At 40.1% G+C, this 26,372-nt stretch overlaps 2 protein-coding genes across 5 annotated transcripts in view; one reads left to right on the forward strand and one right to left on the reverse strand.

The window, feature by feature from the left end:
- LOC134825063 (LIM/homeobox protein Lhx3-like) overlaps positions 1–26,372 on the reverse strand; it is a 667,636-nt gene that overhangs the window by 628,685 nt on the left and 12,579 nt on the right. For 3 of the 4 annotated variants that reach the window (XR_010161482.1, XM_063837188.1, XM_063837186.1), the window contains 6 exons: positions 9,053–9,200; positions 7,138–7,206; positions 2,563–2,666; positions 1,938–2,024; positions 994–1,084; positions 660–788 (listed from right to left, as the gene is read on the reverse strand). Coding sequence is in view for 3 of the 4 variants with exons in the window: in XM_063837186.1 (XP_063693256.1) it covers positions 660–788; positions 994–1,084; positions 1,938–2,024; positions 2,563–2,666; positions 7,138–7,206; positions 9,053–9,200 (628 nt within the window). In the remaining variant the exon portion in view is untranslated. Of the gene's footprint in view, positions 1–659; positions 789–993; positions 1,085–1,937; positions 2,025–2,562; positions 2,667–7,137; positions 7,207–9,052; positions 9,201–21,026; positions 21,140–26,372 lie in introns of those variants that run through there. The other variant, XM_063837187.1, reaches the window with a different exon arrangement.
- On the forward strand, positions 3,120–6,607 carry LOC134825371 (venom allergen 5-like). The gene is made up of 5 exons (XM_063837548.1): positions 3,120–3,382; positions 3,709–3,933; positions 4,097–4,318; positions 6,049–6,273; positions 6,506–6,607. Exons 1-5 carry the CDS (start codon positions 3,236–3,238, stop codon positions 6,605–6,607), a joined length of 921 nt encoding a protein of 306 aa, XP_063693618.1. The 5' UTR covers positions 3,120–3,235.

Raw genomic sequence — 26,372 nt, forward strand, 5'->3', positions numbered from 1 at the left:
GTAATCTCTGACTCTATAGAGATTACGCTGGTGTAATTTCTGACTCTATATAGATTACGCCGGTGTTATCTCTGACTCTATATAGATTACGCGAGTGTAATTTCTGACTCTATATAGATTACGCTGGTGTAATCTCTGACTCTATATAGATTACGCTGGTGTAATCTCTGACTCTATATAGATTACGCTGGTGTAATCTCTGACTCTATATAGATTACGCTAGTGTAATCTCTGACTCTATATAGATTACGCTGGTGTAATCTCTGACTCTATATAGATTACGCTAGTGTAATCTCTGACTCTATATAGATTACGCTGGTGTAATCTCTGACTCTATATAGATTACGCTGGTGTAATCTCTGACTCTATATAGATTACGCTGGTGTAATCTCTGTACTATAGCTATGTGTAAAGTGGCTCACTGAAGGGGGAGGGGACTAAAAAGGCCAACATCTGGCTTACTATAATCTATCTAAAGAAATCAGATTTTTTAAGGGATGTTTTAGAAACACAAGTTTGAACTCCTTTCCGGTCCGGTTAAGCACATCAAAATGTTTGATTCAGCAAAAATGACTAAGATCAAAATAACAAAATGATTAAAATTGCATTGCATCAAATAAAAACGGAAAATCTTGACAGTTAGGAGTTATTGAACTAACTTGTAAAAGTCGTCCTTGCAGTATACAAAGTCGCCTCGACTGAAACACTTGTCTGTCAGCTGGGCGAGACAGTCGTGACACTTTAGACACGCGCTGTGCCAGTTCTTTTCCATTACTTTTAGGATAAACCTGAGGTTAAACGAGGTTAGATACGTGCTCTGTCAGTTCTTCTGAACTCTAAAGTAAATAAAGTTGACAATCTACGTAATAAATAAAAACACGTGGTTATTAGTTTAAGAGACAGTGGAAGTGAAAGTAAGTTTACCAGCCTGTGATTGGATAGCAGACGTGGGAGTTAAACTGAACGTGGAAGTAAAATTGAAAGTTAATTAACCTGTCAGTGATTGGTTGATCGCAACCCGCGCATCTGGGAACAACTGCACCTGTTACGTCACCACATTGAAACGATGTCTGCTCAAACTTTACTGCAGAAGAATGAATATTGTTAATTATTTGTTAGATCAATTTTTTACTTTTCTTGTGTTACTTTTTTAATCTAATGGACCTCTATTAATATCCCAATTCAAATGTGCACAACACAGTACATTTCGGCTATACTTTCTTAAATACACGAAGAATTGCTCTGACGGCGAGGCTAAATAACCTGCGGTCGTGACCAATCATGAAGTGATGATCTCAAATCGAACACTATTATTATTACGCTCTGTATAAGACACCGACGGTTAATCACATTTTGAGTTAATGAGTGCCAGTAAAGATTTAAAGTGCCAGATTTTAAGTAATTTAAAGAGTTAAAGAACGTAATGTGCTAGATTTAAAGTAAGATTTAAACTAATTTAAAGAGTTAAGGAACGTAATGTGCCAGATTTTAGGCAAGAGTTAAAGTGTCAGATTTTAAGTAAAGAGTTTCGGTGTCAATACCAAAGTCTCCAGACTAAATGATAACATTAAACAGGTAACTAGTTGCGGGAGCGACTGGGAGGCTTTAAGTTTAACCAATTACTGATTTAAACTTGTTGTAGAGTTGACCAGTTCAACCCTTCAACTACCAACTGTTGAGCAGTTTAATAAATGAGGAAGTTAAGGGATTGGGATATTTCTGTTAAGTCTGATCCATTATTAACATCTAAACTGACAAATTCAAATGAATCTCTGTTAAGTATTTTCGTGCATCTTCCTTTAGAGAAATATGGAGATGCGGGGAGAGTGGGAAGGAAAACAGGTTAGAGAAGGGAAGAGGCGGGGAGGCTTCTAAGTCTATCTGACAAAAATATGCTGTTAAACGTGCCCTGGTCCCCAAATAAAATATAAACTAACCAGCTGAATTAGGTAAGGATGAAGGAAGGGTTGAGATTGGAGTTGTACTGAGAAGAGGACCTCCTGAATGTGAGCCCACTGGTAAACCTGAGCAGTGACGTCATTATATTATTGTGGTGACGTGATTGTTGTGGTGACGTCATTATATTGTGTTGTGATGACGTCGCTATATTACAATGATAGAACAACTAAAAGTTATTAATATTATCATGTCAGGGATTGTGGAGTGACCTTGCAAATGTTCACACTATACTATACTACACTATGCAAGGTGACTTAAAACAGCTTATCTAGGTCGACGACTGGTTTTCATGATGCTCAAACTTGAATAGAGCGTAAAATTTAAGTTTCCAACTTCTTCAGAAGCTTCAGAGTAGCGACCCCTTAGTTAAGTAATTAAACCTTCCATCCAATAATGGATTTTCCTGGGACAACTCCTAAAAAGGACCTCGCCCACTGGGCTGGTTATTGGGTCGAGAGTTATGGAACACCAACGACCGACCATAACTGCGCAGCCAAAATGACATAATATGTGAATTTTATCTATTCAATTGGTTAAGTGCAACGAGCAGGACTAGAATATTACAAGGTAAGTTATTTTCAAGAAATTCATTAATAATATTACCTAGCGTAACGGGGGGATATGAGATGGGGAGCGGAGAAAAGATGGTGGATGAGGGAATAGAGGAGACCATTGGCGGTGATATTATCATACTCCCTGGACTCGCACTGAAAGTGAGTTATTTTAGGTGACAATTTAGCAAATAATTGTGGTTAACAAAGTTTAGTTAACTGATTATAGTTGAATATACATTTTATTAACAGGTTTGTGATCGGGAAGGATAATTGTTAGAGTAAGTACGACTATTGATGTGACTATGTAGTCAGGCTGGGTGGTGCCATAGTTTGTAAAGAGTAAGTATGGTACATTGTTTTGATATATTGGGAGCCTTTGACTCTTTGAGATGGTCATAACTCTTCCATTGTCTTCTTTTTAAAGTCCCTGTTCTTGTCAGTGTACCAGAAAATAAACGACCGGGAGGTACGGGACCTTGTAATGGAGCTGAAGTTTAAAGATGCTTTTGTTATGTCTTTCTTTTTGTTTACGACTTTTTGTTTACGTTCACGGCTAGTTTTACGAACAAAAACAGCAAGTTATGAGTCGTCAAAATTCTTCCCATTCTTTGGAACGTTTTTCGTATCTGTAAAGGTGTGACTTTTCATCCATCGAACTACAAAAGAAGCTCCAAGGGTAGCTCCTTTACTTTTCCTATTGCTAATATTGCTGGACTAGCAACATGAAAATTTCTATCGCTTTGATTTTCTTGGTTCTGTTCCTTGCGACTGCAATCCAAGGACTTGACGGTCCCCTGAAACAAACTTTGAAGAAGCACAACAAATACCGGACGAAGCATGGTGTGGAAAAGCTTACGTGGGATGAGGAGGTAATGATATTTTACATAATTCTACTTTAGCTTTATTCTACATACTTCTACTTTATTCCACATACTTCTACATAATTATACTTGATTTTACTTGTGTGCCTGTTTAGGTGTCGTTTATACTCTTATAGCTTTAAAGCTTTATACTTTATAGTACTAAACGACGATTATGTTGATCTCTGTTGTTACTTTGATTTTTGGGAAAAAGATAACCCAAAAATATTCTAGAAACCTCTAAATAACCGTGACGTAACTTCATTGTTGTGATGACGTCACTAAATTGTTGTGATGACCGATGACGTCATTATATTATTATGACGTCACAACAGGTAGCAGAGTTCGCACAGACCTGGTGTGACAACCTGGCAGCGAATGACAAGTTCGAACACAGCAAAGGCAGTGGGTACGGTGAGAACTTGTACAAGATGTGGGGATCTGGAGACGATCCAGCTGCTGGGGCGGGCAAGAAAGCTGCGATTAAATGGTACAAGGAGATTAAAGAGTATGATTGGGAAAAGCCAGGGTTTACCATGGCAACAGGGCATTTCACTCAGGTTGGTACTCTGATTTATTTGGTCGGTAATCTATGATGCGAGCTTATCAGTAATATTCGTGTTGAAGTTTTAAAGTTAAAAGACTTACACTGGTTCCAGACAATTCTTAATTGACATATTGATAACAAATTTCTTTAAAACCTCTCTCTCTCTTCCCCACAAGGTTGTATGGAAAAGCTCGACCAAGTTAGGTTGTGGAATCTCCACCAAGGAAAGCAGCGCGTGGGTCTGCTGCAATTACTCTCCTCCAGGGAACTACCAAAATCAGTTCGAGGAAAATGTACCCAAGAAGGTGAAGAAAGATAAGAAGAAGAAGGCGGATAGTTTAGAAGAAGGCGACTTGGAGGAAGAGAAGAAGAGGGAGATGAATGAGAGAGGGTTGGATTAAAAGACGTGCTATTTTAGTTTAGTTGACAAGTCAGTAGCCGAGTTTAAGGTATTTGGTTGATATTGGCAGTTATGGAACGATTTAAACTTGATCTAATCTTTGTGTTCTCCTCGTAAGAATACAGGTTGAAAGTTCTTAGTCTTACGTCTTGCATTAAAGCATTAATAATGTGTTTCACGTTGTCTTAAATTTTATAAACAACGTTTACCTAATAATATACTATTACTTGAAACCCGCTAGTGGAAAGCTTTGTTCGAGGAAATTTTAAAAATCAGTTATGTTTTAATTTCTCTTCATCATATACAATATAGCTCTGTTATACTGTTGAAATCATGGATTTTATTTGACAATGACGATACAGTTGCAAGTATTCAGATTCCCTAAACGATACTTTCTACTTTTCTACCGCATCAAAAATATCAATCACAACCAAAGTTATGAATATAGTCATAGCGTGAGCGTAAATGTGAGCTATTTATGACGTATGATCATAAACTCATAAGCATGGCAACGCGCGTTGCTAATCTGTTCTTGCTCGTGCACGTGCAATCTTTTGATGTTGCTAAGCAACGACGCCATTTACCTTTGCTAAAATAACACCATTATTCTAACGTTAATTTTACCTCACTTCCGACGTTAATTATAGAAAATCTAAAGCCTTAACCAAAATTCTAAGAATTCTATCTCCTATTCCTATCCTTTTTTTTACAACCCTGCTAAAACATCGCGAGGTTTCAACTCCATTTGCGAGCTGAAATGTTAATAAAAAGGTTTGTGATCGGGAACTAGAGTGAGTGCCTAGTAGTTAAAGTCGGTGGTGTACGTGACTTCCTGTCAGGCTGGGTGTGGTGCTAGAGTTTGTAAAGAGTAACTACGAGTATGTAACCTGGTAACGCGGTAACGGAGCTAATGTTTACAGCTGCAGCTTCTGTTATGACGTTCACGACCTTTGTTAAAACGTTCACCGCTATTTTGTCGAACAAAAACAGTAAGTTATGAGCCGTCAAAATTCTTCCCATTCTTTCATGGCTTTCTTGGAACGTTTTCCGCATCTGTAAAGGTGTGAATTTTCATCCATCGAACTACAAAGTTCCAAGGGTAGCTCCTTTAATTTTTCCCATTGCTAATATTGCTGGACTAGCAACATGAAAATTTCTATCGCTTTGATTTTCTTGGTTCTGTTTCTTGCGACTGCGATCCAAGGACTTGACGGTCCCCTGAAACAAACTTTGAAAATTCACAACAAATACCGGAAGCAGCACGGTGTGAGGAAGCTTATGTGGGATGAGAAGGTAAAGATATTCTACATACTTTACATACTTTACAATCTTTACATACTTTACATACTTTACATACTTTACATACTTTACATACTTTACATACTTCATACTACATACTTCTACATACTTCATACTTCATACTTCATACTACATACTTCTACATACTTCTACTTTGTTCTACATACTTCTATTTTATTCTACATACTTCTACATAATTCTACTTGATTTTACTTGTGTGCCTGGCCTGTTTAGGTTTCGCTTATACTCTTATAGTACTAAACGACGATTCTATTGATCTCTGTTGTTACTTTGATTTTTGGGAAAAATATAACCCAAAAATACTCTAGAAACCTCTACATAACCGTGACGTCACTTTATTGTTGTGATGACGTCATTATATTATTATGACGTAATCATATTATTATGACGTCACACTCCTTACAACAGGTAGCAAAGTTCGCCACGACCTGGTGCGACAACCTGGCAGCGATTAACAAGTTCAAACACAGCAAAGGCAGTGGGTACGGTGAGAACTTGTACTGGATGAGGGGATTGGGAGACGATCCAGCTGCTGGGGCGGGCTACAAAGCTTTGACAAATTGGTACAATGAGATTAAAGAGTATGATTGGGAAAAGCCAGGTTTTACCATGGCAACAGGGCATTTCACTCAGGTTTGTATTCTGATTTATTTGGTCGGTAATCTATGATGCGAGCTTATCAGTAATATTCGCGTTGACGTCTTAAAGCTAAAAGACTTTAGCTGGCTCTCGAAATTCTTAATTGAAATATTGATTACAAATGACATAATGTATCGATTACAAATTCCTCTAAAGCTCTAACACCTTTCTTTTTTTCTGTTTCTAAAACATTTTTCTCTTCCTCTAAAACCTTTCTCTTCTCCAGGTTGTCTGGAATAAATCGACTAAGCTAGGCTGTGGAATCTCCACCAAGGAAAGCAGCACGTGGGTATGCTGCAATTACTTTCCTCGAGGGAACTTCAGATAAGTTAGAGAGAGAGAGAGAGAGAGAGAGAGAGAGAGAGAGAGAGAGAGAGAGAGAGAGAGAGAGAGAGAGAGAGAGAGAGAGAGAGAGAGAGAGAGAGAGAGAGAGAGAGAGAGAGAGAGAGAGAGAGAGAGAGAGAGAGAGAGAGAGAGAGAGAGAGAGAGAGAGAGAGAGAGAGAGAGAGAGAGAGAGAGAGAGAGAGAGAGAGAGAGAGAGAGAGAGAGAGAGAGAGAGAGAGAGAGAGAGAGAGAGAGAGAGAGAGAGAGAGAGAGAGAGAGAGAGAGAGAGAGAGAGAGAGAGAGAGAGAGAGAGAGAGAGAGAGAGAGAGAGAGAGAGAGAGAGAGAGAGAGAGAGAGAGAGAGAGAGAGAGAGAGAGATGAAGAAGAGAGGGTTGGATTAAAAGACGTGTTATTTTAGTTTAGTTGACAAGTCAGTAGTCGAGTTTAAGGTATTTGGTTGATATTGGCAGTTATGGAACGATTTAAAAAACACCTGAAAAAAATTATCTGCAGAAATTAATTTTTTAAATTTACCTTGTCTGTAAAATTCCGTTCGTTGAAAGAGAGTCCGCATCGTACAACGTCATGGGAGGAATCGAGGAGCTGAAATTAAATTATAATTACTTTTATCAATAATCTTAAAATTCTATGACGTCATTACTTTTGTTGACGTCATTAGGCCAATTAATCACGCTCCAAGATATGGTACCAAATTCCTGGAAAACCACCAAAAAGCGCTACAAAACCAAAACAAACCCCCCTAAACATCCACCTTCCCTCCCCGACTACACATGGAGTTACAACCATCCTTATCTCCCTATTAAACCACCCCTCACTGGAACCCTCCACTTACAAATCCCTCAGATCATAATTATATAATTAATCACACGATGAATGTTGCAGCTCATGCGAAGAGCTGACAACCCGCTCCTAATCATTCCCCAACACCTCCAAGAACTCACCACCCAAACCGCCGGCCACGTGATGCCCATATAAGGGTATAACCCCCAAACCGCCCGCAGTTATCAGCGTATTACATTTGGCACACACGACCAGGCCAACCTCCCTTACAGGACGATACGAAGATGATGATGATGATGAAAATTGCAACATGAATGCTTACTTCAATTCATTTCGTTAATGAAAATGATTAATTATGGTACAATGAAAGTAATTAATCAAGGCCTGATAATGGGATCGGAGAGGACCCCGCTGAGACTGCTACCCTTACCTCCCTTACCACCTCCAGTTATTGCATCTCAACATCTTGTTTTGTGTCTCATCTTTAGCAGTTCTAGTGGTGTTTTGGTTGCTCCTACCTCTTATAGTCTTAGGATAGGATAGGATAGGATAGGATAGGATAGGATAGGATAGGATAGGATAGGATAGGATAGGATAGGATAGGATAGGATAGGATAGGATAGGATAGGATAGGATAGGATAGGATAGGATAGGATAGGATAGGATAGGATAGGATAGGATAGGATAGGATAGGATAGGATAGGATAGGATAGGATAGGATAGGATAGGATAGGATAGGATAGGATAGGATAAGATAGGATAGGATAGGATAGGATAAGATAGGATAGGACCCTCCAAAGCTCTAGAACCCTGCCCATTCTTGCTACATACCTCTAGTTATTGCATCCAGCTTAAGTGTTTGGTTTGTTATTTCTTAGTTCTGGCAGTGTTTTGATTGTTTCTATATTATATTTCCTGACATATAGATTGTGTCAATGTGTAATGTGTATGCTTTGCTGCTGGGTAAACGGGTTTTTACCACAAATTTGTTGATATTGAGCAATGCAAAATCTAAGATCAGGTGCGAGCAGCTGTTGCATTGGTGATGCGAGTTAGTTTTGTGTAGTTTGAACTTTGAATCTAGACATATTTGAAATAGTTTGCACGCCCGTTGCAAAGTTATCGTTAATTTGTTCTGATATAAACCCCAAGTGGCGATTAAACCACCCCGGCACCCCATATAAACAGTTTATCCTACTAGACTTCTGAATTTCTCTCGAAGTTTACCAGTTGATGAGTTGAGCATTAAACAATTTGCAGCCGTAAGGAATTTATTTTGGTACAATAATTCGTCTTTTATCACTGCAGATGCCCTTGCTATACTACAATTTGTCTGGTATTCTGTTGGTATCTTGATTTGATAACTGCTCAATTAAGAGGGATAGAGGGCTAAGTAACTCTTTAATTTTGCTGAGAATCTTAAGATAATAAAGTTTAGTAACCGTAAGTCGTTATCCTTTACTAATACTAAAGCAAAAATTTTACGCACCGATCATTTTAATTTTTATCGATCATATCCAAGGAAGTTATCGCGGTTAACTAATCGGCAGAGTTCCGGAGAGAATAATAGAGTAGTAGTGATGTCACTACATTAAACCACGTGACGTCATCACAACACCACGTGACGTCACAATAAAACCTGACAAACCTGAATGATATAGATTTGGGAGGTGAGTTGAGCATCATAGGAGTTGAGATGGAAGCAGCTGGTGTCATGTCCGGATCTTGTGATGTCAGGTCCGGGATAACCGGATGTACTGAGTTTACTGTGTCACCTCCGGAGTTCGGGGACTGTCCTACAACAGAATTAGATGGTTAAATTTAGAGATTACAATAAACATAGATTTGACAGTTTATTTAGGAACTGTCAAAGATACAATAATATGGTTGTGTTAGTAGTTTATTTAAGGAATTTCCAATAATAGGATCTCGTTTTGAGACCATGGGTTATCCCCAAACATTCCTCAAGCATATATTAAGGTTATTTAGCAGATAGTAAAAATGATATCGTGTTCATTAATTTGAGATAACATTGAAACACCTATCTCCGAACTAGCCTAATTCTGGGGGAAATACTATATTATTTAAGGCAAAACTTCAATCCATGTCGAGTAAAACGGGAAATAAATGTTTTCACAACGTCTTTACATATTCATACCAAGGTTTGTACTGCCTATTAAAGCTAGAAACTGACTCTGTCTCGAAATGACGGCAGTATAAAATTCACAACAATTAACAACGATCGCTTCTTAATTCTGTAACTCTTAAAGCAAATCGAATTTTAAGAATTACGATCTAAAATAAATATTTTCATTTGAACTGTAAGATGGTTAACTTTACGGAGAGGTAAATTTGTCCCATATTTACATTATAATATAAAAAAGATAGGTAATTTATAAGTACTGGATGGAATAATTTCAACCTGAAATCAGAAAATCAAGGATTTTATGCAACAGTAACATGGTTATCTTTGCTTAATTATAATTGATCCTGACTGAAATTCTCAACTCTACGTCTTGAAATCCTACCGTGATGCGGCGCAACTTCATATTGGGCCGTTTTGCGGGGATTAAGCAGTCAACAGTTTCAATTCTCAAGCTGATGTTCAATTAACGAGACCCTGTATGAAGGAACCCTCGCCACGTTAAACTACAGTCCCAGAGATCGCTTTTAGGACCAGACTACAATATAAACGATTATAAACTCTCCAACATAACCTTATAAACTCCAACATAAGCTTACATTTACAAACTCCAACGTAAACAGACAAACCCACACACCATGCACCAAAAACAAAACATTACCCCAGGTATTATCTGGACCCCACTGTACCTCACACACGACAAGAACGAGTAAGCAGGGATCGACCGGGGACGAAATTTAGCCGGGGCCGGGGCCGGGACCAAGTTGAATCAGCCGGGGCCGGGATTAAACGGGATTTTGAAATGTTGCCGAGGCCGAGGCCGGGATTAACCGGGATTTTGAAATGTTGCCAAGGCCGGGGCCGGGATTGGCTAAAATATGCCGGGGCATACACGACAAGAACGAGTAAGGCTTATAAACTCAAATATAAACTTATAAACTTATAAACACGCTGATAAAACCAGCACAGTATCAAAAACAAAACAGAGAGATGGGCAGCTCCACCGGGCCTCATATTCGCCGGACAGAGCGTGTTAGGCTGGTGGAGCTTATCACACAACACCCCGGCTCAAAGGGAGCCGCGTGATCAGGACGTGACACGGTTACAGTGACAAGCTGGGGACGGGGACCTGAACAGGGGGAGGCAGCTATAAGAGTCAGTATTTTATGAGGGGGTTAGGAGGGTGTCTTTAGGGATGTGGGGTTTTTAGGTTTAGTTTCAGGACACGGACCATTGTAAATGTGGGATTGTGGGGGTTATTATTCTGGAGAATGTAGGAAGAACCGTGCGGTTTAAAGATTTAACTTAATACAATTAATGAGTTACACACCAGGTGAAAAGATAATATTTAAAAGGTCTAAGTAGCATAAGATTTTGGTCCGGGATGATCGAAGTTAAATGGTCGTTTACACAAATCAAATCACAATTGATCAGGACGAACCAAGTGTTAACCTTTTACTTTTTCAGATCAAAGATACAGCCATTAACTGGAAGTAATGTGATAAAGATATCAAAGGATGGCCGTGAGGGTTTGCAGGTGCTACAATATAAACGATCAGGTTTTCTGATACAGTGAAAATTTCACAAAAGTAAGCCGTAGTATTTGTGGCGCGCGGGAACATGAAACATGTCCATGAATAATACATCGAGGAGATAAATTGTCCTCTAAGAGAAATTTCACGAAAAAACGGTTTATAGTTATACAACACAGAAATTCCCAGGACCTGTAAATGGAGTTGATGGCTATCAAAACATCTTTACTACCTGTTGGAGGGTTTATGGGGAGGTATGGATTAATATTTAATGGGGGGCTATTATAAGCCCCCTCTCCCTTGCAACTGCTCGGTGTTATAAAATATAATATATTATATTTATAATATATATTACCATCACTGATAACACGTGGTGTGATTGATAGTTTATGCTATTTTTGGTGTTGCCCTATTGATAGGCAGCTAGTTCTAAAACGTCCCGTTCTAATACCGACCAATAAATTAAGTGGAACACTTAACTTATTGTACATTACATCATATGTTCAGTTACGTGATCAAGTGGAAATGAGCGAGCAAAATGAGCAAAATGAGCAAAATGAGCGAGCATCTTCAGCTGACAAATTTAAGTTAACTAAACGTTTCACACATCCGTTTTACAAACAGATCTACTGAAAGGGAAAGCAGTTGCTTAAAGTGTGCCAGCTTTGATAATTTTCAAGATTTATTCCCGAAAATCTTCTGCTTAAGTAACTAAAACTGCTGTCGAGCTTGAATAACGAATGGAAAGCATTAAGAATCACGTAGCGTCTATACTGTGTATATAATGAAGTAAATTGTCGGACATAACGTGTTCACTTAACGAAGGAGAAATGTTTGGAGCGATCTGATTGGTCGATCTTTCGACGTAATGACCGGCAAACCAGTGCCACCATATATCAACAACACCCACGTACGCAACACTATAATACGAGACAAGAGAAACGCCACCTTAGGACGTGAGGAGAGTTAGTAATACATGATGTATCACTTAATTTAGTACAGCTACTATATAAGCGGTTATCTATCTAAATCTAGTATTACCTCTGCCATCTCACGTGACCAGTATTTCGAGGAAAACATCTTAACCATGTGGGATAAATCCATACCAAAAATTACGGCATAGATTTATTTCAAGCATTGAAAACAAGAAAATTAAACAAATAGTGGTTGCCATGAGATAATTTCATGTATGAATAATCTTAGACATTTCTATTTTCTACTAATTCAAATGACCAGTCACCAACTGGAACCTTAGGTCAACCTAACTTCACCGGGAGTCACCCACTTGACCAATCAAAGTTAAGGTAAAATTGTAATTTAAAACAATGGCCCCGCGCCTGTACACACTACACATCCAACAGATTTCTGAAGAACTTGAATCATCTCCAAATTGCGCTTATCATCAATCATACAACAGAAAATTATTCCATCCTAAACCTTCTAAATTCTCCATTAAACCACAATTTTCTACTGCAAAAGACAGAGCTCCTTACTTGCTTAACATATTTTTATTCTCGACACCACCGCCTTGATCAAACATCAAGCTCAATTCAAACCAGTCGCTCATCAACCAGTCTGAAAATTTAGCCAGTCAATTGGTCCACTGATCAGGCCAGTAGCAAGCAAGGAGGAGGCAGAGAGTTAGCAGTTCTAGACCGGGTGTGGTCGGATCTGAGAAGGGGGGTGAGTCATGCTTTACTACAGCGAGGGAGGCACTTAAGTACTTAACAGTATTGACAAGTTGGCGTGTGTGCGTGTAGTATGCTAATCTGTCGGGAGAGGGGGGAGCAGGTTGATTGGAGTTGACACTCTTGACACGGAGTTAATGGGGCTGGAGTTAATTGAGTTGGAGACTGTGGAGCAGCGTGAGTGGCTATTTGAGGTGGGTTTAATGGGGATGGAGTCTGGAGCTTGTTGTTTGGGTTGGGTCCAGGGATTTGGGGTCTGAAGAGCATTAGTGGTGGGTTATAACTTATAATAGGGTTTACAGAGCGGTACCATCCAGGGGCTTGGATGGATTATGGAAATATATTCTGTCATTAAAAAATCTATGTATTAGAGATTTATTTGCTTAAGAGAACGCAGAGTCAAATATAACACACTGGGACACATATGGGGACCACATAGCACATCTGAAATCATCCAGAGAATAATTAAGGGAAGAACCGTATAAAGTCAACAAACTGGCGTTGCAGCTAGATGCCACTAAAAAGGGTTACAGGTTTCTGAAAAATGAAGGGCAACATGGCAGCTAGCTAGTAGCCACCACTAAGTGGAACCGTTCATGTCTTTACCATCGGGACTAACAGTTGACGTCGCCGACTAGACCAGGCAGCGAGTCAAACATTTGCAAACCAAAATATTATACGGCTATATGTTTACAGTACGCTTAAAATGGCGGCTGTCATATTTCGGCTAGCCGTTCAGGGCAGGAGGTATTTATCAGTGTCACAAACGGAGAGGGGAAGGTAGCGTCTTTCCGGGGGAGGCAGCGTCTTTCCTGCTCTGCTACCAATTCTAAAATCTACGGTTTAACCCACAAAAGCTTCCGAAAACTTGTTAACAAAACTGGATTATTACTAAACAAGAATGAGACATAGGAAGGACTCTCTGAAGCACGGGCTGATTAAGAATGCATGTTCATATCACCATCTCTCTCTCTCCCTCAACCCCCAACTTAAAATTCACTCTAGCAACTCCTGGCGCGCCAGTCTGTAGATCCAGTCACTAACTGAGAGAGCCGGGGGAGAGAGGGAGGCATTTACCGGGTATCTAACGTGCGTTTAGTGCAGATATCAGGGATATATATCAGGGATAGATATAGGGATAGATATCAGGGATAGAGAAGGGGTGAGAGAGGGAGAGAGGAAGAGAGGGAAAGAGGTAGAGATACGTACCTCTGGTGACAGAGCTCCCGCCTGCATTACGAGATCGCATTATAAGGGGAAGCCTCGAGTCCAAAATCGTATATCGAGAGATAGGTACTATTACTGAGTACGGATTTCAGAAAAGTGAACCGAAAACAATATGTTACATGTTAGGCTCATAATGATCAGGGTACCATGAACCATGGAAAACAATTAGTTTCCAGGAATCCACTTTCACAAGCATTTCTTAACCCACTCATCTGCTGACGTAACATTGTTAGCCAAAAACGTCCCTTAAACTTGACCACTAGACATAAAGTTGACCACTAGACAGTAGACACCCCAATCAATGTATGGAAAACTGCAAACATTCACATGACGATGACTTACCCCGCTTAAGTAATTGTACGAGAAAATGATTATGAACAAAGGCAAAGATGAGGAAATATATGTGTAATGTGTTAGGCATAAGGTTAGTTAGGAGTTAATAACAGTCAATTCATATTATAACTTTATAACAAACCTTAGCATACTCATACGGACAACAGCTCATGACTCATGAGGGTAAGGAATTATTTCTACGAACATAGTGATAGTGAAAAACTAACGTGATAGTGAAAAACAAAGGATACCACAATGATGGAAATATGCCGAAGCCTCTAAGTCGCCCACAAAACGCCACTGACCTGCAAAATGTTGCCACTACTCGATAGATCTAAACTTGTAAAGTGATTTAAACCTCATTTTGTCCGATAACTATAATATGTCATAGGACCACTTGTTCCAAAATCACGTGCCTAAGAACACCTTGTTCACTCGAAGAACCGTGGAAATTTCTGGAATCTACGAAAATATACCCATTATCACATGAATAGCATAAAATGTAGAATGTTTAAAAATAAACGTGTATGAACGGTTATGATATGGGGCAAGCCAGAAACACGCATACTTATTTTACCGCTCTATGTAACCCATAAATACCCTGTAATAGGAGTCAACATGACCCTATTCAAATATCATTGTAAGCTCTATTAAAATATCATTGTAAGCTCTATTCAAATATCATTGTAAGCTCTTTAAGCTCAAGTGGTCCTTTCTAGAAACATAGACTTTTTGGCCCCTCACTGCAAAGTGCAAATAGTTTATCAGGTATGTTTTTTTGCGGTATAGGCAAGGAGATCGTCGACTACCAGGTTCCATAGAAATGGGGAGAGAATGCTTCCTTGGGGGGCACCCCCGCCTGATCCGAACCCTTCTCGATTTATCCTTATGATTTAGGGTGATGAATCGATTGGTAACCATATTGATGATCCATTGTGCTGTGGCCGAGTCCATCTTCGTGGCCTTGAGAACTTCAGAGTTAGCATTGAAAGAGACATTATCGAAGGCGCCCTCTATGTCTAGAAAGACTCCTAAGACATATCCCTTCTTAGCTATTCTGCGCTCAATGATGTAAGTAACTTTATGAAGTACCGCTTCTGTGAAGCAGCCTTTCTTAAAGCCGAATAGTCGTTTGTTGATATTGTTAGCGATATTAAGGTCGTGTTGCATATGCCATAAGATCACTTTCTCCTCCAACTTTAACATCAGAGGTGAAAGTGATTGTAGTTGGTTTTTCCAGGTTATGAGAGAAAGATCCCAAGGGAGTCCTTCCACAAAGTTGGAATGTGTTGCGTTTCATGGTTTTTAGTCTTAATGTTCCTCGTAGTATCTATGACATGTCAAGAATCTATGCAAGTGTGACATCTATAATTTGATAGTGGTCTGGCTTTGATTTCTGCGGAATATCAGGTAGACGAATATTAACATAATCTTAGTTCGGATTATTTTAAACACGTCGCAAGGGAAGACCTTACTGAATTCCATTAGTGAATGAGAGGCTATCCACTTTTTGATTTATATTTAAATAATATGATCAAAAAACATGCGCTTATCTTGTTCAAATCTAAGTTCCAGATACTCTATGTAACAATGTGGCTGTTGGAATGTCCGAAGTAAAATAAATGTTTTGTCATACTTTAAAGTACCACGCGCAAAACAACTAATAATATAAACGCTTTTTGATTCAACCAGTCAAAAGCGATCATCACATGCTCAATACTACCTTACCCAGCACAGCTAAACGCTCTAACCAATCGTACATAAACGAACTCTTATAATGAACCTTAACAGAGGCTCTTAACAGAGGCTCCTTAACAGAGGCTCCTTAACAGAGGTTCCTTAACAGAGGCTCCTTAACAGAGTCTCCTTAACAGAGGCTCCTCAACAGAGGCTCCTTAATAGAGGCTCCTCAATAGAGGCTCCTTAACAGAGGCTCCTTAACAGAGGCTCCTCAACAGAGGCTCCTTAACAGAGGCTCCTTAACAGAGGCTCTTTAACAGAGGCTCCTTAACAGAGGCTCCTCAACAGAGGCTCCTTAACAGAGGCTCCTTAACAGAGGCTCCTTAACAGAGGCTACTCAACAGAGGCTCCTCAACAGAGGCTCCTTAACAGAGGCTCCTTAACAGAGGCTCCTTAACAGAGGCTCCTTAGAGGCTCCTTAACAGAGGCTCCTTAACAGAGGCTTCTTAACAGAGTCTCCTTAACAGGGGCTTCTTAACAGAGTCTCCTTAACAGAGGCTCTTTAACAGAGTCTCCTTAACAGAGGCTCTTTAACAGAGGCTCCTTAACAGAGGCTTTTTAACAGAGGCTCCTTAACCGAGGCTCCTTAACAGAGGCTCCTTAACAGAGGCTCCTCAACAGAGGCTCCTTAACAGAGGCTCCTTACCTGATATATAACGCAAGCGCCGATCAAACTCAATATGAATTATGAATACCCAAAGCTGAAGACTCAGTAGTTAGCTTCAATGGGATCAGGCAGGAAAGAATCATCTATAATTAAATGCACCACATATTATAAAAGGTATGAACCATACTATCGCAACTCCACCACTATCTGTATAAACCTCAAACTACGTCGTGGAGCAGTCGGGCAAACAGCTTTACTAGCTGAGCTGTTTACTAGCTGGAGGGAGCACTGCCGGTCTCGGACGGAGCCGGATAACCATGTCTAGAGGATCAGCTAGAGGATCAGCTCCCGGCCCTGGTGGTGGGTGGTTGATCAGCTGGTGGTTCTGGTGCTGTCTGTCTGGGTGGAGCGATGGAAATCAGGAGCTGCTTTTAGTGAGCCGGTTGGTACCTAGTGGGGGTAGCTGGAGGCATAGTTTAACTGTAATTAGGTGGTAAATTGACTAGTTAATAAGGTAATTACCGGGACTGGAACCTCCGTAGGTACTTTCAATAGGATGTCCTATTGACTAGCCGGATTGTAACCTGTTCTTCTGGCGAAATTTTTACGGTCAGTGGCGTAACGATCGCCACTGTACATGGAGGGGGTATTTTAGGGGGGGTGGGGGTGGGTGTTTAAGAGGGAGGGGAGACAGCATCTTAAGCGGCAGCATTTTAGGGGGCGGCATCTTAGGGGGCGGCATCTTGGGGGGCTGATCCACAGTTAACACGGACTTGACAGCTTGAAGAATGTTTGACAGGAGCAGCGTAGTCTCTGTACAATGAGAAACACGGTAGGTTTATCCACAATTTCCTTATCTCACTTACTACGTGCTTTTAATATCCGTGAAAACCGATCTCCGGTCGGTATGAGCCACCACCCTACTAGTTCTACAAACGCAGATATGGTTCTTGCCTAGAAACAGCTCTCGCTGCAGTGGAATAGCTGGTCATTGTTTTTCTATCTTTGAAAGTGACAGCAAAGCGAAAATTAGCTACACAGATTCCTACTTAACTATCATGTAAAACCGCCGTCCGCCATTGACGTTTAATTTTAAAGATCTACCACTTAATTTATAAAACACTCAGATACCAACATTTTAATAAAACAGATTCAGTTCAGGCTTGGGTTGACAGGATGACATAGCTCCCATGTTCGGACCCTTTTACTGAACTAAAACACTACTTTTGGAACCCTTAACTCTTAACTTAAAGTAATTCACTCGGGATGATCGTAGACCGAAAGTTTCAAGAGAGACACATTCCAGGATCCACTTAACCAGACAAGATCTATTCGTGAAATATTTGGAGGGACCCATCATGTCTCATGAGCAACCACAGAGGAGACGTTTAAAAATGTCTCAATTTCAAAAAGAAAATGTTTCCTGTAATCAGCTATATCTAACCGTGATACTAACACAATATAACCGTATTACTAACACCTAACACCACTTTGACTAACACCGTTAGTCGGTGATACCTTTATATAAAGCCCAGTTAAGAGTTATAACTAAAGCATGGGGGAATCCAACCAATTAGAAATACTCAGTCGACAGACCAACTTACAGTTTATATATTATATATATTATGTCACCTGATGCAGATATATATAATATATATTTCATATTTGTGAGGCAGATCTTTTGCTCCAGGACTCCTGAATAAGGAGTTTAATAAAGTGAGGTGCCCTTAAAGAATGTCGCGTCACAGAACGGCTATTTCCTGGTTTAAATACATATATCATAATCATGATAAGTTACCTATATATATTATTATATATATGGAAGACTCGGTAAGAATATAGGGAGATTCATTAACCAGGAGCCTGCTCTATCAAGGAGATAGTAGTGTGACCAGAAACGCCGCGCGCACGTGACACATAGTCATAACTCTGCATTCTTTAAAGGCTCGTAAGAGGTGCAGTCACATGACTGGAGCACGTGACCCTGCTGTCTGAGGGACCTGTAGGTGGAGGGGATGGTTATGTATCTCCACGGGGTGGCTGTCGTCTCAAATTCATATGCTCATTTAGCTGCTACAAGATGTTATATTATAAGTCGCTACAAGTATTCTTGGAAAAGTAGCTGCGTAGATGTCGTCGTTTTTTAAATGGCTATGGGTAAAATCCTTAAGAAGGATGCGGTCCTGTCAAAATATTACACAGTTGTCATTAAGAACGAATAACATGACAAAGAAACACCTAGAAAGTGGGAAACTCACAAGACTGATAACTTATGATGATAAAAGACCTACTTAGTATAAGAGTATTAAGATTTAACCGTAAGCCGGGGAAACTGCTAAACCAAGGATGCATGGCGGTTTTCTTTGCGTCTTTGACGTCCCCATATATACCGGCAAAGTTTCAAGGTCAATGAAGAATTTATTCAAGAGATATACATATTCTATGATCAGTATAACGATATAAAATGATTTTTGTTTGTACTGACTACTGAATCCGGAGGAGATACACAAAAACGATAATAAAAATTATAACACTCCGCCGCGATGAATAACCAAACGTATGCAATCACTATCAGCCACAAAAATATATTACTGGTGAACCATTTTAAAACACCAGGCTGCAAATCAATAGAAAACTTCCAGTCCCCACGACTGAAGTATAACAGCTGGGTCGGTCCTGTTCGGCTACAGTGCGGAGAACACTGCCTCCAACCGATTAGCGGCCCCCGGCGGCCCTGATTATCCGACTACGTCTACACGAACCACGTGACATGAGGACTGTATCACGTGGTATACGGACACATGCTCGGAAGCTTAGACTGAGTACCACGTGATGTGTTTTCGTATTTTAGACTAACATCACGTGATGTGTTTCGTAGCTGGAGACAAGATTGCGTCAAAACTGTGATGTTTACGTCAACAGAGAGAGCGGATGAGTAATGTCGAGACTGCTCGGCGGTTGTAACAAGCAGAGCAAAACCAGCTGTGAAGTGTATTAGGTACTGGAGATACTCCTATTATTGGGTGTGTATACACGGACCATGTCAAGATGATCAGGACCACTAGAGGCCAATAAACAGGCCACATCAAGACTAGTAGAGGCCAATAAACAGGCCATATCAGAGGTGATATGCATAAAATAACGTGTTGCAAGAAGACCAGCCATGTGGCAGACCCGTACTGAACACGGCTTAGAGCAGCCCCTTATCGGGCAGCACCTTTGATGTCGTAGTATTATTTTTAGTGGGGAATTACAGGGGTTACCATTGCAGGAGCAGGTGAAAATGGCACGGTCCTCAATTACTTTACATACAGTGGTAATTAGCTAAGTGATGGGCAATTATGTAATTACGTGGGAATATAATGTAATTACGTGGGAATATTATGTAATTACTTGGGAGTTATGGGACGTAGTGGACACAGTTTGGAGTACAAGTGGTGGGTGTTTTCTAATGGTGCTATACATTATGTTTAGATTTTGTTATCTTGTATATAATTTTACTGTTTTTATGTGAATTAAAACGATCACACGAATGCAGTGAGGTATATAATAATATATATATATATATACCACAGCAACGAAATATATATATATATTTGGTACTAGTATATAATGTGTTTGGTATGTGTATTTTTGGGTGATGATAATCATCATGTTCACACCTTACCACGTTGCATGGCCAAGTCTTTCATATATCAAGAGAATTCCTCGAAGTTTTAGAAAGATTCTCACCAAAAAACCTGATGAATCGGCTGTTAACTTCACAATTGATGTGTGACCGTTTGAGAATATAATCTCCTGTATGGTGTAACGTGATAACAGAGTGTGATTGGTTGATGTTAAAATTGCAACTAAACACAATACTCTTTGTTAAGCGGCGATTATCTCTGGCTGTCAGTTTAAAACGACTAATTCCTTGACTTGCAACAGCTCAATTTGTGATAATGTGGCTCAGCAAGAAAATTAAAGGTAGTATCAAATCCAAGATCCTAAAAGACTGTTAAGCTCAAAGATCAACCCGACACAAATAAAAAATCATAAAATTCAAACAACCAATATCCATATGACTCACGAAACTCAAAACCACAACACCTCCCTCAAATCGTCTGACGGATGAGTAGCAAATTTCAAAACATTGTTACAGTATACTGCACCGAGGGCGAGAACTGGTGACCGGGTGTCTACTTACAATCCGGCCTCCTCAAATTTCCCAGAAAATCATCCCTGGACCAGATTCGGGTGTAGATAGCACAGGTCTTAAAGTGATTTGGAGCATAACGACCGTGAGCGAGCCGTGGTTTGTTGTGGAAGTGCCCAGAAAATCGGAAGAATTAGGCAAAAAAAGTGCTTACCACTAGAAGAGACAGGGGATCCAGATAGTCTTCTTTTCATGCTTTATTCGACAGAAAACAAAACAGAGTACAAAGTTAGACACGGTTTAGAAGTGGAGAGTAAGTTCTACAGCGACCCTCGTCCCTTCGTGTGTGTAGTATATACGTCACGTGCGCGCGGCGCTGATCACGTGACCACGCGAGGAGCACGTGATCACGAATCAGTCAAATGTGGAGGGGAGCAGCGTGATAAGGGCTCGGGACAGCTCCTCTGGCGTATAGGAGGAGAGCCGAGAGCATGTTGTAAAACTTGCTGGGGTGGACAGGGGGTGAGGATTACCATGAGTACGGAGCTTACTTAACAATTTACATGGGTTTAGTAGGACCCAATCAGAGTTGGGTTTTTGAATCACGTGGCTTAAACATAGGCCAATCCTAAACCGGTTGGAGGCTCTGATCTTGTGGGTGCAGTGCAAATAGTCATGCAATTAATTAGCTTTATTTATAAACCTGGAGGGATTTAACCGGTTTTAAGGTATCACCGTGGACACGATACAGGTCCTCTGATAGTACCGATAGTGCTCCAGATAGATATCCTCATTCAATACTGATAAGCAACACCATCCCCCTCTATCTCCAGAGAAGCCGAGAGAGAGAGAGAGAGTGTGGTGAGGAGCTCACAGTGACGTTAAAACACACAACAGCAAACTGGGTAAAGTGGCTAACCACCGTTGTCTTGAAACTAAAGGTCGCTGCTTGATGCATCATGATCGTGGCTCAGTCAGTACTTCTGTAGTTTACCGAGCTGGATAATCCCTGAAGATGAAGTGTTCCCTTCTCAGCGCTCTTGATTGCTTAACACCCATAAATATAACGGCTGGTGAGTAGATGATTCAATGGGTAGGAATTATCAACACAGTGTCATGGTACTCTGCCACAATTGGTTTAATCATCATGACTAGCCGTATAATATCTCGGCACAATTCTTGGAATTCATTGAAAGAAACGATCCCAATTCTTTAAGTTCCATGAATCCCTAAATTTTGAAGCCTCAGTACCTGTCCATTTAGTCCAACCTGTTAGGCAACTCCTACACTTCAGATCAAAAAAGCGTCAAGCAATACAAAATCAAAGAGCGGTCATTAACGTTTCAATTAAATGGTTTTGAATTTTGTAAAAGTACCCCCACTTTAACATGGTTTAAGAGTCATTTAAAACCCCTCGTCAACTATAAACTCCCCGTCCGTTGTTTTTGGGTCGAGATCAAAATGATCGGTTAGGTGAAATAGAGGCTCCGATAGTCCTGATGATTTAACCTGGTATAACCTGGTATAACTTGGTTTAACCTGGTATAACCTGGTATAACCTGGTATAACCTGGTTTGACCTGGTATAACCTGGTATAACCTGGTTTGACCTGGTATAACCTGGTATAACCTGGTTTAACCCGATATAACCTGGTATAACCTGGTATAACCTGGTATAACCTGGTTTAACCTGGTATAACCTGGAATAACCTGGTTTGACCTGATATAACCTGGTTTAACCTGGTATAACCTGGTATAACCCGGTATAACCTGATATAACCTGGTATAACCTGGTATAACCTGGTATAACCTGGTATAACCTGGTATAACCTGGTATAACCTGGGTTAACCTGGTATAACCTGGCATAACCTGGTATAACCTGGTATAACCTGGTATAACCTGGGTTAACCTGGTATAACCTGGCATAACCTGGTATAACCTGGTATAACCTGGTTTGACCTGATATAACCTGGTTTAACCTGGTATAACCTGGTTTAACCTGGTTATATCCTCAAGGTACCCGGTTTTGCCACTAGATGATCGGTTACGTATTTAAACTCGCTCCTTCTTTTAAGAGCCTCTTCCAGCAGCTTGCCCACTCAATACTCAAATATCATCACCGTCATCATCATTTCAAAATAACACATAGTGTCACGGTGATCCAAACAAAATAAGCTCCAACAACACACGGTCCCTTTCCTCAATCAAGTTAGACCGAGTTAGACCGACTGTTTATGATCTATACTCCCCAAACACAGTCCCTTAATCCGTGTCCCTTAAACCGGACTCCTCCATAATATACTTCATTGTACGGAGGCCCCTACTAAACCCTGTACAATCTGTCCGTTCTAATTGAGAGTAATTGGGAGGTTGATTACCGTAAACGTATCCCAATCGTTAATTCGAATATAATAATTCTTTTTCATGCTCTCTGTCCGATGACGGATATAATGGGGACCGGGTCTCATCACGTGACATGTAACCCAGGTCTGGGCTGATCTGAAGTCCGGTTGTATTTGGACCTATTATTTTCGTATTAGACTAGATCTCGGGGTCAATAATTTAAACTATGAGCTGGTCAAGGATGGGCAGTGGACTGTGAAGAGCTGGTATTTTGACAGTGACATGTTTGGTATGTTACAGTGATAAGATCATGTTGGGTGCAGTTTGGGGCTGGTATTAGCGCGACGGTTGAGAGGGCTGTCAGATGGAATTGGACGGTGAGTATTTTATGAAGTATGAAGTAGCTGTAACCCCAGTTGAGACAAAACTACAAAGAACAATTACAAAGTGGATGTAATTTCCAGTAATCTTAGGGTCAATTTAATTTGACAACACTACAGAAAACCACTGCTCGATGTCAAGTTTTAATGTAAAATCTTCAACAAAAAAGTTTTAATTTACACAAAAAATTCCCAAATTGATCACAATTTGTATCTTATCTAGCTCAAACTCATAGTATAACAAAAGGAACTCTGCACTCTGCGGAACCTAAATTTTCACGATCCACAGACCACAAATTCAGGGTTAGCTCTGCACCATGTCCACCTTCATTTTCAAACCTATATTTTTCAAAATCTCAGCCAGTCACCCCAAGTAGTAAATGAGAGCTGAATGGAGCCCTAAACCAGAGCCTCTCCAACTATAGCTGGTGCACGTGGGTGAAGATATGCTTTGTCTTGGACCTTTGCAATCAAGTAATGAGATCTCGCTTGTCTATCACGTGTTCACATGGCAACCGTCACGTGGGGTTGAGAATGAGCAGTGGTTGGGTGAGTGGGCAGGATTAAGTAGGGCCTATTGGTTGGGTAAAGTCTAAAATATCTTATGTCGGGGTAGGGTTTAAGTTCTCAACCTTTTGTTTTCAATCTACAAAGTGAAATGGAAATAAATCCTTAGACACACGCTGGATTTTAAAGTATCAGACGAGGGGAGTAAATGATGAGATGTGAGAGGAGAGTACTGGTAGGAGTGCTGATGTAACGTGTTGAGTTTATGAGGTGTGGTGCTAAAAAGTGCAGCTTTCCAAAGATTTGATGCTAATATAACGTTATGGAGATATGAAGTGTGCTGCACCGCTCTAAAAACTACAGCTTTCCTCAGAGGTAACGTTATTATAAGGTTAATGTCATGAAGTGTGGTGCTAAAAAGTGCAGCTTTCCAAAGATTTGATGCTGATAAAACGTTATGGAATTATGAAGTGTGCTGCACCGCTCTTAAAAACTGCAGCCTTCCTTAGAGGTTACGTTATTATAAGGTTAATGTTATCATTGTTATGAAGTGTGGTGCAAAAAAAGTACAGCTTTTCAAAATCTGTGGACCGAAATATCTACTGGGCGGTGCGCGAAGAATTACAGGAATTACCAGAAATTCACACTGTTCTGCGACACCTTAATAAAGCATATTGGCGATAATTTGGACGGTATAAACAGTGAGCACTGCAGAGCACCTAAGAATTTAGGGAGGTGAATATTAACCCGCCTACCGTGTCAAACAATATCTGGTTCATTCTAAAAGTACGGAACCGTTAACAGAATAAATTCAACGGCTTTCAAGACCCACTTTTATAGCGTAAAGACATAATGATTCTCCAATCTCCACCCTCTAACCTCCTAACCTCCCTTAAATTGGGAGCTACAGTCCAGCGCCCTGCGTCTGGCTGGGGCCGTGGTAAAGTAGTTTACCGGGAAATCGGGACAGGGAGTTGGATTATTCGAGGCTAGGAGTTGAAACCCTTCTAATTGGACCGTTGAACTATTGTAATACGGTGTTAAAGGTAGTCCAATTAATAACTCCTCCATAAAATGAAGGTAAATGAACTGTAGAGTGTAGAGCAGTGTAATGCACTACTGCAACGGCTGCTTCTTAACCCCCACCCCTCCCATCTTCCCCGGATCTAGCCCATTACTCCAACCCAAAAAATTAAAAGTGGTACCATTGATCCAAACAAAGAAATATACTAAAAAAGTAATTTACACGACTACAGAATAGCCAAACAATCTCAAATACCCAAAGCTGAACCACCAATAATGTCACAGAGCCTTCACTTGAAAAAGAACTGACTCAAAAGGTGTGTCAGATTATCACTAAATCTCACTTATATAAAATGACCAAATGTGCCTAATAAGTAATAGTGCTCGATAATAAACTGCGACGCCCTTCACAACTTAGTGCCTTTTAACTTACGCATCGCGTTTCTCAGAAACTCTGTAATAGGGGGTTTACGTGTTTAAGTTCTTTTAATTTTATCACTGATAAATACCCAAATTTCTTTAATAAAATGCCACGCTACAATTTATTTGTTCGATAATACGCCTATTCTAAAATATTCAGAGAGAACTCATACTGCATACACTTCCACAATTCTATTCGAAACCTCCAAAGAGAACTCATACATTTAATCTCAGACTTTCATGAGGTCCCATATAGAATTTTTTGAGAGCCCCTAAACAGGACCAGTTTGTTCCCAATTATTGCAAATGTTATCCGGTATTATAATTTAAGTTTTTAGCAAAACAAACACTCCGTATCACGATCTTAAATCCACGATTTTACGCATTACCTACACGTTTAATGGTGATAATCTGTTCCGATTAGCGGGTCACGTGATAGAAATCCTGCCCTCTGACTGGTGGAAGATTTGCTCCAACGTGTTTTATTGGTGAACACGACATTTCTTGGAGCATTTATACAAACCAGCAGTGAGTTTAAGGAAACATAAACAGAGTTTATATTATACAGTACATATTTTCATGTACCGTTTTTACGTGACAGGAGCAAGTAAAACTACTTGGAGGTGTCACGTGGTTGTTTGGGGTGTGTATACCGGTAGCAAGCACGTGTGTTGCCATGGTTACGTACTGTGTCACGTGGGGTGACACGTGACTCATCGGCTGTGGATCCTTTAAGCACACTTTATTTGAACTGAGAAAAACTTACACTTATCTCAAGGGGCGTAAGATTTACGAAAATGAACTGAATCTGAATGAAACTCATACAGAAATTTAAACTTGAATTATAAGCATCAGCGTCGAGTCAAACTCTAGTGGGGAGACGAAGA

Source organism: Bolinopsis microptera, chromosome 13 (assembly GCF_026151205.1).
Source record: "Bolinopsis microptera isolate Bmic1 chromosome 13, MBARI_Bmic_1.0, whole genome shotgun sequence".
Classification (NCBI taxonomy): Eukaryota; Metazoa; Ctenophora; class Tentaculata; order Lobata; family Bolinopsidae; genus Bolinopsis; species Bolinopsis microptera.

Bases quoted from the DNA above. Each gene is read 5' to 3' on its own strand.
- LOC134825371 (XM_063837548.1), top strand. From the start codon at position 3,236: ATGAAAATTTCTATCGCTTTGATTTTCTTGGTTCTGTTCCTTGCGACT. The intron at 3,934-4,096 runs GTTGGTACTCTG...CTTCCCCACAAG, and splicing joins CAACAGGGCATTTCACTCAG to GTTGTATGGAAAAGCTCGAC. The intron at 4,319-6,048 runs TAAAAGACGTGC...TCCTTACAACAG, and splicing joins TGAATGAGAGAGGGTTGGAT to GTAGCAAAGTTCGCCACGAC.